This window comes from Lates calcarifer, linkage group LG10 (genome assembly GCF_001640805.2).
Source record: "Lates calcarifer isolate ASB-BC8 linkage group LG10, TLL_Latcal_v3, whole genome shotgun sequence".
NCBI lineage: Eukaryota > Metazoa > Chordata > Actinopteri > Centropomidae > Lates > Lates calcarifer.
Genome location: NC_066842.1, coordinates 7358555 through 7370593, shown reverse-complemented (window position 1 = coordinate 7370593; position 12039 = coordinate 7358555). Strand labels below are relative to the sequence as shown.

At 40.3% G+C, this 12039-nt stretch overlaps 2 protein-coding genes and 1 non-coding gene across 5 annotated transcripts; 2 read left to right on the top strand and 1 right to left on the bottom strand.

The window, feature by feature from the left end:
• Nucleotides 1-876: 876 nt before the first annotated feature.
• Nucleotides 877-3281, top strand: LOC108883086 (endonuclease domain-containing 1 protein-like). Its single transcript, XM_018675966.2, has 2 exons — nt 877-1214; nt 1343-3281. Exons 1-2 carry the CDS (start codon nt 891-893, stop codon nt 1946-1948), a joined length of 930 nt encoding a protein of 309 aa, XP_018531482.1. The 5' UTR covers nt 877-890; the 3' UTR covers nt 1949-3281.
• Nucleotides 3282-3432: 151 nt separating this feature from the next.
• pus7 (pseudouridine synthase 7) lies at nt 3433-10200 on the bottom strand. 3 transcript variants are annotated; one of them, XM_018675964.2, is made up of 17 exons: nt 10035-10200; nt 9723-9834; nt 9181-9471; nt 8999-9083; nt 8611-8727; nt 8372-8516; nt 7421-7532; nt 7231-7308; nt 6999-7127; nt 6532-6657; nt 6386-6447; nt 6113-6273; nt 5734-5860; nt 4998-5099; nt 4521-4650; nt 4228-4319; nt 3433-3999 (listed from the first exon to the last, which is right to left on the bottom strand). In XM_018675964.2, exons 1-17 carry the CDS (start codon nt 10183-10185, stop codon nt 3863-3865), a joined length of 2157 nt encoding a protein of 718 aa, XP_018531480.2. In that variant the 5' UTR covers nt 10186-10200; the 3' UTR covers nt 3433-3862. The 3 variants fall into 3 exon arrangements, with proteins under 3 accessions (XP_018531480.2, XP_050929169.1, XP_050929170.1); XM_051073212.1 differs by having other exon boundaries at nt 6113-6270; XM_051073213.1 differs by lacking the exon at nt 9723-9834 and having other exon boundaries at nt 10035-10108.
• Nucleotides 10201-10688: 488 nt separating this feature from the next.
• Nucleotides 10689-10762, top strand: trnat-agu (transfer RNA threonine (anticodon AGU)). Its single transcript has one exon. It is a non-coding gene; the product is annotated as a tRNA-Thr (tRNA).
• The last annotated feature ends 1277 nt before the right edge of the window (nt 10763-12039 follow it).

Sequence of the window (12039 nt, the reverse complement as noted above, 5' to 3'; positions counted from 1 at the left end):
TTCCATACATGAATGGATACATGGATGAACAGATACTGTAGGTCAGCATGGGGTTACAAAGTAAACAGTGAGGATGTTCCAGTAAGCAAACAGGAAGTGTTTGTTGCCACAGGGGAAGAGGTCACGCTGCCATCAACCAGTTGTTATGGAAACAGATGCCTCTAAAAACATTCGTCTTTTCTCTCACTGAAACATGCCAGTGAACACACACACGCGCACACACATGCACACACACATACACATACAGCTTTACTTACTGGGAAGGAAAGAAAGAAAGAGTAAATACAACTGTTTCATTGAGGAGAAAACAGTAGGTTGAACGTCACTGTGCAAAACAACAGTGTCAGACCAATAGAGACTTTAAATGAACATATGAAGCTGACCATTTTCTAAGCCACTTAGCCTTATTAAAGATGTTATAGTGTGTCTATAATAAGCCTATAATAAGTCAGCTGTAACCTCTGTGTTCATTTGATATGAGCAAAAAGCTTGAACTGAAGATCTGAAACATTAAACATATAAATGATTGTAATGTGCTTAATATGTGTGTTAAAGCCCATATACACCAGTGGCCCAACAACACAAGTGTTCCCACTTAATTTGTTTGATTAGAACACCTCTCAGGACAGATGTTTCTCACAGTAGACATTCTGATCTGTCATTGCAGGGAAATTATAGGTTGATGGTTTACAGAAATATACATTTTTTCCCAGCATAACTTGAAAAGAGATCTCTGAAGTTGGCTGCACTCGTGATGCTGAGCTGGTCAAACATGGCAATGGTCTGGATAATTGTAAAAGGGAAAAAGATAAGAATTTGCATAATATGGTAAGAGGCACAGAGCAAGCTGCAAGAGTCCACACAGCAGGACGGCTTTTCAGAGGGAGTAAATGCACTGTGGGGACGCTGTATGTTTCGCCATGATTGTCTACGGAGCATATCAAGCCCTCGCCTGTCTGCTTTTTGTTCTGATGGCAGGAGCAGAGGTGCAGGAAAATCTGTCTCCTGAATGTAAACAATTCCTGTACATGGGCACGCTGCCTCGAGGGCTTGAGGAGCAGCCATTTAAAAAGATCTGCCAGTTCTATGATGGAAAACCAAGATTTGTGACTCTGTATGACACCGTCAGCCACATTCCTGTTTATTCTGCCTACACCTTCAAGCGCTCAGATGGCATGAAGAGGGTTTATGTGCCTTGGATGTATGAGCCACAGGTAGGAATGGTTGGATTTGCTGCTCATCTCCCGTAGGATTAAAAAAGCTTAATGCTAGCTTAAAAATTTGGAGAGATCCTTCAGGAATTAGTCTTATTACTGTATACTGACATTGTTTATTCTGGCAGCTGTCCACAGTGTCTGGCTCCAGAGAGATGCAGCAGTACCCTGCAGAAGATGTTCATAGGGGTTTTGAAGATGCACAGGCTGTCCTTGATGACTACTCTGACACTGTTATCTTCGAGCGCGGACAGCTGAATCCAGACGAGCACCAGGCCGACCCTGACGACAAAGCAGCCACCTACACCCTGACAAATGTGGTCCCACAGGTCCGAGAGTTCAACATCGGCCCCTGGAAAAACCATGAGAACACCATCCGCAAGCGGCTCAACAACTACTGCCGAGGCACAGCCTATGTGGTCACCGGGGTCACCACCTCGGGTCACACAATCCGCCGCGGGAACATTAACCGCCTGGGCATCCCCACCTACTTCTGGTCGGCTTACTGCTGCGTTGATTTTGACCACAATGCGCCATTCTCCGAGCGCTCAAAGCTCCCTGTGTTTGCAGCTTATGGGCTCAACAACAAGGAGAATAATAAGGTTCAGGAAATGTCGGTGCAGCAGCTGGAGGACTTCCTGAAGAGGGTAACTTATGTTGGCAGCTCTTTCCAGATCTTCTATGACAACTGTGTGCCTCCTAATAGTGATAACAGTGCTCTGCACCAGCCTTAAAAACATGGAGATGGTCCATCAGATTTAGTATAGGTTCAAATTTACATCAATGTCTGATTAAAAATTAATCAATATTCATTTAAAATGTTTTATTCTAAATTTTGCTCATATTATAATGCTAGGTTTTGCACATTGCTCTGCAAGGGACTGGTGATTAAAAATATTTTCCCCATTTAAGAAATAATAGTTAATCATTATCATTTTCATTGGGCCTGTGTTCTTCTCTCCACTAGCACACAGATTTGCTTAAAAATACTTTCCTTCTTAAACACAGTGTACACTGTATATCAAAATAACCTTAGTTAAATAGCCCACTTACTGGTTTCTAAGTGGATATACACTCTTCCACTGATGTCTGTCAGAATTTTAAAGTATTTAAAAGTATTTATTCCCTTTGCAACTAAAGTTCTCCATATATTATTCTCTGATACAGAATGCTGATTATTATTTCAGTTGTGTTGTGTTGATTGGACAAGCTTAAAAAGCTTTTGTTGTGCATAAACTCACCATGGAAAACCTACAGCGTATATGGTAGTACTCATCACTCACTTTATCTTGACAACTTATCCTCTTAATGACTGGGAACTACACCTGCCTGTGTAGGCCTTTTGTTCACCACAGACAGATTAGATCAACAGTTTTACATTTTCATATACAGCCTTTTAACTGCAGCACTTACTATGCTCTTCTCAAACTGAAACAAATCCTGCACAAACTGGGCCAACATCCACAAGTTTTTGTCTTATAAATTACAAGGATATTGACATATGTAACACATTTTACTTGTAGATGAATAATAATGTGTGATAATGAACAGAAAACAGTAATAACCTGTGTTCAGCATCTGTGGTGGGCAAACCCTTTTTGTTTTATTTGAATCATAAACTATGCCATGAAATGTGAACTACACAAGTTAAGTTTAATAGAGTAAATAAAAATCATCTTTCTCCCAGAAACGGTTTTGGCAACTCTATTTATGTGACTCCTCAGCATCTTGTCAAATCTCTTTGTTGCACTTGTTCACATGCTAAAAACACTACCACTAAAACATAAAAATAAAGAGATGATCCAAAACTAAGAGGGCAGACATAGCCCCAGGATGAATATGATTAGTAATCGCATTTAGTTTGAGAGGGCAGCTGTATCATGCCAGCTGGCATATGCCACAGTGCCAGATGGTCAGCACCACAGTGCCTGTTTTGACCAGCAGCAGATTGATAAGAGCCCAAAATAAATTTCAGATCCTCCACTGGAGAGACACTTGGCTCTGGCAGCCAGTAGAGGGAGACAGTGTTTATGTAATCTTAGTCACATTAGTGGTCAAAAGCATCTCTGTGGGGGAGACACACCCTTATCTTTCTGTGTAAAAAGACAGGCAGATAATGGCATTATTACAACATAAAACACAATCAAAAACCTGCATAATGGAAAGACACCAAGTTACAACAAAGCATCACATTAACAACAATCAAGGACAAACTGCACATGGTAAACTCAATCTTTAATTTTTTTTTTTTATTTCTCTCTTCAGGAGTGTTTACATTCAGTTTAAAACTAAAAAAACAAAAACTCATATTTCTGTACAAACAGACTGTTCAGCAAGGATTACTATATGTGAGAGCACCCTGAAATCACAAGGTTTACTTAAATCATTGTCAAAATATGCTGAATCATTGCAGCAGAGAAACGCTTTAGAGCAAGTAAAAATATTGTTTAAAAAAAACAGTTGAATAACAGTATTTGTTGCTCTTTGTACTTCAAAGAAATAACATTTGGATTCATATAGAATCCAATCACTTACTCCCTCACACACACTATATACTTAAAAACACTCACAACAGTAAGTAGCCACAGTAGACAAGTGCGTTGCAGCCTGAAGCAGCAGTCGGGTTTATGCCAGGGTGCACTCTGGTCTCAGTTGAACCAGGTGGTGTTGAGCTGTGTCTGTTTTTTGATGCTAGTGTCCAACTTGAGGACCTCTCGGATCGCCATAGTGGCATAGGTTGAAGGAGGCAGAGAGAACTCCATCCGCAGAGCCCGATACTTCCCCTCTGTTGGGGAAAAGAAAGAAATGCTGCGTTTGGCTGTGTACAGAGAAGCAGAACATCAAATGACTAGAGCTGCAACCATTACTTGCAAAGATTTCACACTGTACTGTGAGAAACTGGGATGGACTTTTTTCAATTTTCTGACATTTCACAGACCGAGTGACTAATCGATTCATCAGCATAATAATCGGGAACACAAATAATTGTTAGTTGCAGCCTTGATGAACTTACCTTTGTTGAAGACGGGGGCAGGTTTGTTCTCCAGTTTCTCAAAATCAGAATGCACCAGGGAGATCCTGGGATCATCATAGTGAATTACCTCCCTGCACAAAACAGACAAACACCAAACCAACAAACCAGTTCATAGACTGCTTTGAAGAATTACAGCACTGACATAACTGCAGACACAATTAGCAGCCTCAACATTTTGTTGTGTTGGTACTAGACCACAGAGGAACTGGTGCAACAGTAATACTGCATGTTAAACAGATCATTTTATGCACTGTATCAGAGAAAGCGCTAACCAGCTGACGTCGCTCGGTCTGATGATGATGCGTCTGTAAGCTCCAGCCAGGGAATAGTCCTTCACTTTGTGCCTCATGTTGTCAATGTCCAGCCCGTCTGCAGAAAGCAGCTCTCTGTAACCTTTACCCACTGACAGAAACAAACAACAATCACTGATAATGCAACACAACTACATGCTCAGACCTGTATTTTCCTTTCATTTATTTTTTTTGTCACAGGTTTACTTGATACGTTAATTCAGTTTTTTCTTTGCCAGTTTTGATTTGTTTATTCTGTTGCACATTTCTTTCACTTAGCTGTTTATCAGCAGCTTTGCTAGGCTTAAAGAGTTTAAAAGCCCCTTGCTGGGTGGGTTTGTGTGTGTAAGAAAGAGGAACAGGTGTAGTGCTTACACCACCCAAATGTTATTTTTACAATTATCCCTTTGTATAACATGCAAATAAACAAACACAAAACCACACAGAGCCACTTTTTACCATGGTGAGCTGGGTAGATGACGTCAAACCCCGGAAGGGGCATCACAATGTCATGGATGGTGTGACTCTCAGCCTCCTCTGCAGACAGGACGTGTGCTGTGGCTTCATGAACAAATCAGAGATAACACTGAGGCTGAAAATACTGTTAAAGAGACACTTTTCAGTAAGCATATTTTACATGACCCACTTTGTCTGTTAAATGATAAAGATTATTGGGTGGAAAGCTGTAATATTCTCTGAAAATCCTAATCTAAATAGCAACAGGCTGACAAATTGGAAATGCTTCGTTTTGGTTGCTTTTAACAGATGAATTACAAAATAATCTATGCTGTTTTGGACAATTTTAATTTTAAAATGTATATTTAATTTTAATAATTTTAATGTATGTCAGATTTTCTCATTCTTTAAAACACACTGTGGTTAAAGCAGTAGTTTGACATTCTCAGAAATGCATATTCACTGTGACTGGTAGTTTACCATTGCATATAGACTGAGGACAGGAGGAGACAGCTAACCTGGCTCTGTCCAAAAGGAACAAATCTGCCAACCAGACGTGTTAAAAGGTCACCAAATAACATGTTATTTCTTTTTTGTTAAATACATTCAAAGCCCAAAGTTCAAAAATGTTTTTTTTTGTTTGTCAGACAAGAAAGGGAGTAAACCTATTTTCCAAAATGTCAAACTATTCCTTTAATAATCAACATTTGTGAGCTGAAAGAGGAGCCAAATTACTAACTTCCTCTGAGCACCAGGTCCCCTTCCACAGCCTTCAGGCCGAAGGCTTCGATTCTGCGGCTCACCATGGTGTTCCACACCACGCTCTGGTAACTGTGGATGTACATCAGACGGTTGTTACGGGGGATCTGGAAAACAAGCGCACAGCAGCCATTAGAAAGAGGAGAAACTTGTCTTGCTCTGTCATGCTGCAATAAATTTGTACATAAACAAACAATAAACGTGTTAATGCACAGAGGGTTTACTAAATAGACAGTTCTTTTCCAAGTAGCATCCTGTTTTCTTTCATTCATCCAGTTAAGACATATTCATATGTGGCATGTGCCTACATCTTTTTGCTGTTATTTTCAACCTTCTACCATTAATAACAGAAAACTAACCAGTCCAAAGGCAGTGACGATGTTCTTCTTGCCATACATAGACAGGCCTCGCAGCAGCTGCCCCTCAACACAGCGTTTATTGGGCAGCTTTCTCAAAGCTGCCTCTGGGTCCTGAGTCTTAGCCCACTCCTCTCTGCAACGGACCAGGAATTCTTTCTCTGCTGAAGAAGGCAATAAAGATGAAAGATACATTTTAAATACTTTTACAGATGGAGGAAAAGAAAGTGCAAAAGTTAGGGTTAGGTTTAAGGGGTTTAAAAAAAAGTTTATTACCTCCGGGACGAGGCTTCAAAATCAAATCCACCACCTCATTCCAGTCATTTTTCAAGATGGCCCTACCCCAAACAAAATGAGAAAACAACACTTGAATATACCATCCTGTCATAATTTATGCTAGTATCTCTATGTCACGAGCTTACCTGCCAACTTGCTGTGTGGGCACAGCTGTGGTACCGAAGCGCTGCATGCCATAATAGTTGATGAAACCTGTCTGCTTGAGGGACGTCATGGCCTGATCGACCTGCTCATCGGTTCCTGAGATGTTCCTGATAGAGTAAGAGAGGTCAACAAGTTCAGGAATTCTAACAGTAATGGCAAGAGCAGACAGAGTTTAAGAGATGAAATACTGTATTTTTTTCAAAATTGTGGCAAAAAGCAATATTAAAAGCAATACTGCATTAAAGGGGTTTTCAAATGTAAATAAAAGCCATGGAACTTCATCTATAGACCTGAGAGCTTGTGCTAAATTTGAGGTATGACCGGTGTTTCCACTGTGTACTGCCTCCAGTTAACAGCTAACCGGCATCCACAACAAATCACAGGAAAGAAGTCTACAGTCATGCACATTAACAAAAGTCATGTGAAACATCTAGTAACATCTGCTGACCTGATGACCACAGTGAAATGGTTTCCCTGCAGCTCCCCAAGTTTTAGAGGATGGTTTTTGTAGCAGAAGTTTCCCAGCTTGAGGTTCATGAGGCACTTGTTGAGGTGAGCCAACCTCTCCGCTGTGATCCTGAGGGACATGGGGGGATTTTCTTTAACTACAGATCCAGCAAACATCTGCCTTACAACAAAAACACCTCGAGCACAGATGAGATGCAACACGGAGCACCCACTTGAGCACAGCGATCTCCTGCACAGTGATAGCTCTCTTGTCCTTTGTTCCCATATAGGAAAACATGTTGGGTCTGAGCCTAGAAAGACATGCATTATTATACATATGATGGTTCTTAACCACAAACATTTAATTGGCCAGACATACTCTTAATCTATCTAAAAAACAAATGAAAAGCACTGCAATCAGACCTGAGGAACTTTGAAAGCACGTTGATGGCGTCCATGGTGTCTTTATTCTCCTTGTACAGGACAAAGTGGCAAAAACTGCCACGGTTTTTGGGCCAGAAGTGTTTCCTTGGAGCTTTTATGGACACAGAAAAAAGTTGTATTGAAACACAGAGTAGGAATTGTTATAATTCACATATTCAAAAACACAAAATCACTTTAAAAGACCTCAAAAAATTCCAGCTATCCCCTTTGGAATTTGTAGTTAATTTTACCACTTCTAATCAAGATTATTTTTCACTATCATATTCAATCACTATATTGCAAGACAAGATGGAAATAAATTCAAGCTGCTATAACAACACAAACAGCATTTTTAATCACAACTAGTTACCAACACCTAACTCCATGTGGGTTTTAACCACTTCCTCTGTGCTGTGTGGAGAATAGGTTCTTACCTGCAGTTGTTTTGACCTCTATCCACCAGAGAAGAGCAAAAGGAGGATAGAATAATGTTACTAAGAAAGAGATTTTTGCATACTGTGGGGCGAGTTGTCAGAGGTGAGATCTCATGCATGGGCCTGAGAGCGGAACGTGGTATTTATGCAATAAGGGTGCAGGGTTTATTCATTTTATTTTGTCTCTGCTTTCCTCATCATCTTTTAAGTGTTTGGTCTGACCAAACCAAGTCATAATTTTAATCAGAGCATTCCACACTGAACAACAAGGTCAGTCCATAATCACAAACAGCTGGTTGAAAAATTATCATAAGTAAAGATCTGGGCAGAATCATGCAGGTGTGTTGATCATGCTCATGCACAAGTGCATGCATTGAATTTTACTGCTCTGGAATTCAGCTGTGAACACATGCACTGCAGCAGACATAAAAAGGACATGCAATAAATCCTTTCTCTGATCATTACCAGTTACAAATTCTGTCCTGACAGTTCTGGGTTCTGTCTCCTCTCCACATACCTGCTAGAGCTTTCTTCCCAGCAGCATGATATGCCACTATGAACTTGCGTCCTTCCTTCTCTTCTGTCTTTGTCTCCAGTCCAGGAAACTGAGTCTTGATGGCTTTGTGGACCAGTGTCCGCCTCTCTTTTGAATCATCCATCACCTGCAGATTTTAAGGAATAGGGTAAAGACATTTTGTAAAACTTTCAATTAGATTTAACTGATGTCATAAATGGAACCAATCAGTGTTAACTCACCTCAATGGAGACATTGTCCTCTTTATTCTTAAAGAGCTGCAGCTCTCCGAGCTGCTTTTTCTGTTCTTCAGTCAGCACATCAGATTCCTGTTGCTGCTGTTTAGCCTCAGGGACATCCTGACATAGAAGAAACAAAACACAAAAAACGCAGAAAGCATGATCTGACCTGATCCAGGGCTGGACAGGACAGGTTAAAAGTTTCCTCTGATACCAGTTCAAGTCTACATGTCAAGTCATGAATTTGAGACTTTAAAACAAGCTGCATCATCGACTGGGTTCAACAAGAAATAATACCACATTTTAAATGTTGACTGATATTCCCTGCTAGCCATCTTAAGTAACTAGCCATGTTAGTGAGTCTCTATAATAAAGTGAAATATTATTTTACCTCATCATCTGGTGGGATAGAGAGGTCATCTAAATGCACTATATTGCCTTGTTTGTTGATTTCATGCACCACAAAATCTGAATATCTGAGAACAAACCACAAGAAATTATCTGTTAAACAAACCAAACTGAATCATTTTTAGGCAAATTATGCAAAATTTTGAATGAATCATGAGGACAAACCTTTCCTTCAGGATTCCTGAGAAGCCCTTGTGGTCACTGACGTACTTCAGGATGCCCACATCCAGCTCAGTGAGACCATGCTTCATCATGTTGGCAAAAGTCTCCCCATCCTCCTCTCCATCACTCCCTTCTCCTTCAGGCTCCTCATCTTGGTAGGCAGGACCTCCATTTTCATGATCACTCTCTACTTTGGGTTTCTTGGACCGTGTGTCATCTTCTTCATTCTCTGGACAGCTTCTCTTCTCTCCAACCTGTACAGGCAAAGGCTCTGATTCAGCCATCTGAACCAAACTAGGACAAGATGAACACAAGAAGAACAGAGTAAGGTTCGAGGGACAGTACTCCTGTTATGAAAACAGTTGTATTATGTCTGTGTAAATTTAGATTTATACACCATCACTATTGCAACTGCTGTATTTAACTATATGCAGTAAACTAAACCTGCTGCATTTAAGTAAGCTCAAAATATACCTGGCATCGTTCCACTGCAATAAAGACAACGCTACACATTAATGGCCTACAAAATGATGCTATCGACTTACTGTTTGTGGGGGTGAGGTAGCAAAAGACAACAGTGGCACAGGGAAACACGTCTCGTCTCCTGGATGCTGAATACTTGTAGAGGAGACTTCTTACTCGAGCGTGACGCAGGCACTAAAAGATCAAATGAACGTACTGCTGAGCACTCAAAAGTTAGCAGAGCCGCTAGCGCATTCGCGTTGGCATCAATTAGCTGGCTAACACCACTAGCTAAGGTTAACAGTGGCTAGCGGCATACCTAAACTAAAACATGGGTGTACACACACAACATGAAACGCGCTGTTGTTTCAGCACAAAACGCTGATTTAACTTACCTCTGTCTGGTGAGGATGGGAGTAAGCAGGTAACAGCAGCTTTTCCCACACGTGTGTGTGTGTGTGTGTGTGTGTGTGTGTGTGTTCCCGGAAACAGATCCACCCTAGAGCCCGCCCGCTGCATATGTTTGGTTAAAAAGCTGTCAATCATCGAGTTAGCTTGGCTTAAAGTTTATTTTGGTATAAAATGAGCAACTCAGGAAAAAAAACGTGTTCCATTTTATTATTATTTTTTTTACAGCTTTTATGTCTGCCCGGTAGCTAACAACAATTGGTAATTTTGATAAGTTCTATTTGAATAAAGTTTTTTTATTCATTATTATGACACATCAGAAAAAAATCTTTACGCATGCGCCCTTCTTCTGCATTATTACATTACACAATTACATATTGTAGCAGGCATAAAACAAAAGCAGTTTCTTTCCCTTGCCAACTTAGGCTTCAGGGAACACTAATAGACATTTTACATAATTTTATTTTTTTATCTTTCCCTGAGACGGACACACGTCTTCAGTTAGTTCAACTGTATTTTCGTGAAACGCAGTGTGAATGTAATGTAATTACAGCACATTTGATCACACGAGCCTAGACAGCCATTATCGTTACATACAGCTTTATTTCGGTAGTCAGAATGATCAAAAATAGACGTACACCGGCGCCGTGGCTTAGTTGGTTAAAGCGCCTGTCTAGTAAACAGGAGATCCTGGGTTCGAATCCCAGCGGTGCCTTTTCGCTGTGGAGGCGTTAAGTATCCTCTCCTTAAGCTGAAAGATTTACTACTGAGACTGGGTCGTGGAGTTGACGCGAACGTAAAAGCGCTTCGCGATAGCAGAAGTACTGAAATAGCGAAGTGATTATGTTAGTAATGCAAAATATAGCCAAGCACTTCTATCACACATCAGGCGTCCAATTATAGCCTGCATATTTTGCCACTGGACCCTATGTTTTAGTCAATACACTGACTTGCCAGTTTATTAGGTACATCCAGCTAGAACTAATGCCTTAAAGATTTTTTTTTTCTTTTTGAGCACAGCTGATGGTTTGGTCTCTTTAGAAATTGTGGTTCTGCTTTCAAAACAGCTATATCAAAATCATGGCTTCATTATTGTAGCTAACAAATACCACTAATTAGTCAAATTATCTATTGTCCAATGCTAAAATTGCTAATATTCCATTTTACCATCATGGAGTAGTGCCAATCACATTTTTACATTAGTGAAAGCACAGTTTAACATGCAGCACTGAGTGGAGAGCTGCAGTGATTAAATGGCGCGAGACATTAATTATTCAGCCTGGGGCTGCCTCCCTTGTGCCTTCTCATCTGCTCTTCTGGAAAAGTAGGTATGTTTCACTAAAAGCAATGTGCAAAATTTCAAAAGTCTTGGTACTTACTTATTTCCTGAAGCCATCTGAATCCCTTTGCTGCCACATTTCCATCTCATGACTTCTAAATTAAAATGGGAATAGTGCAAGTTCAGTCATTGTCACTTATGATTCTGTGCATACACTTGCTAAAGTGTATGTATCTCCCATATCCAGAAATGAAATATTCTTGAGCGAAAACCTGTGTGATATCACCCTTTTCAATTACTGCTACCAACTGAATACACTTAGACAGATAAATGGTTTTCACTGTCAGGCTTCAGGATGGAGTTACAGGGGGTCAGATTATATTTTCTGGTAATGGTAATCTGGACTCAAAAGATGCAGTCTTTGCACATACAGACATAAAACAGCTAGAGGGGATGAAACCTTGGTATTGCCTATCGCATCTTTTTTAAACAAGTAAGGGGCTGGACGTTACTGAGAATAACTATTGTAACCCAAGTGATAAATGTGTACTATGGCACTGACATTGCAATATTATTATCCATAAACACATTTTTCAAGTCCAGATCTCACTTGTCTTCAGGAGAACTGTATAAAAGCCACTGCGCCAGCAGCAATGACACAGACCAATAATTTCATATTACTAATAACCAAAGATGTTGTTTCTCACAACAGA

Coding starts and splice junctions, on each gene's coding strand:
- LOC108883086 (XM_018675966.2), top strand. CDS start 891: ATGCACTGTGGGGACGCTGTATGTTTCGCCATGATTGTCTACGGAGCA. Junction 1,215..1,342: donor CTTGGATGTATGAGCCACAG/GTAGGAATGGTT, acceptor TTATTCTGGCAG/CTGTCCACAGTGTCTGGCTC.
- pus7 (XM_018675964.2), bottom strand. CDS start 10,185: ATGATTGACAGCTTTTTAACCAAACATATGCAGCGGGCGGGCTCTAGG. Junction 5,861..6,112: donor TCGTCACTGCCTTTGGACTG/GTTAGTTTTCTG, acceptor CTTGTTTTCCAG/ATCCCCCGTAACAACCGTCT. Junction 5,100..5,733: donor GGACCTGGTGCTCAGAGGAA/GTTAGTAATTTG, acceptor TTGTTCATGAAG/CCACAGCACACGTCCTGTCT.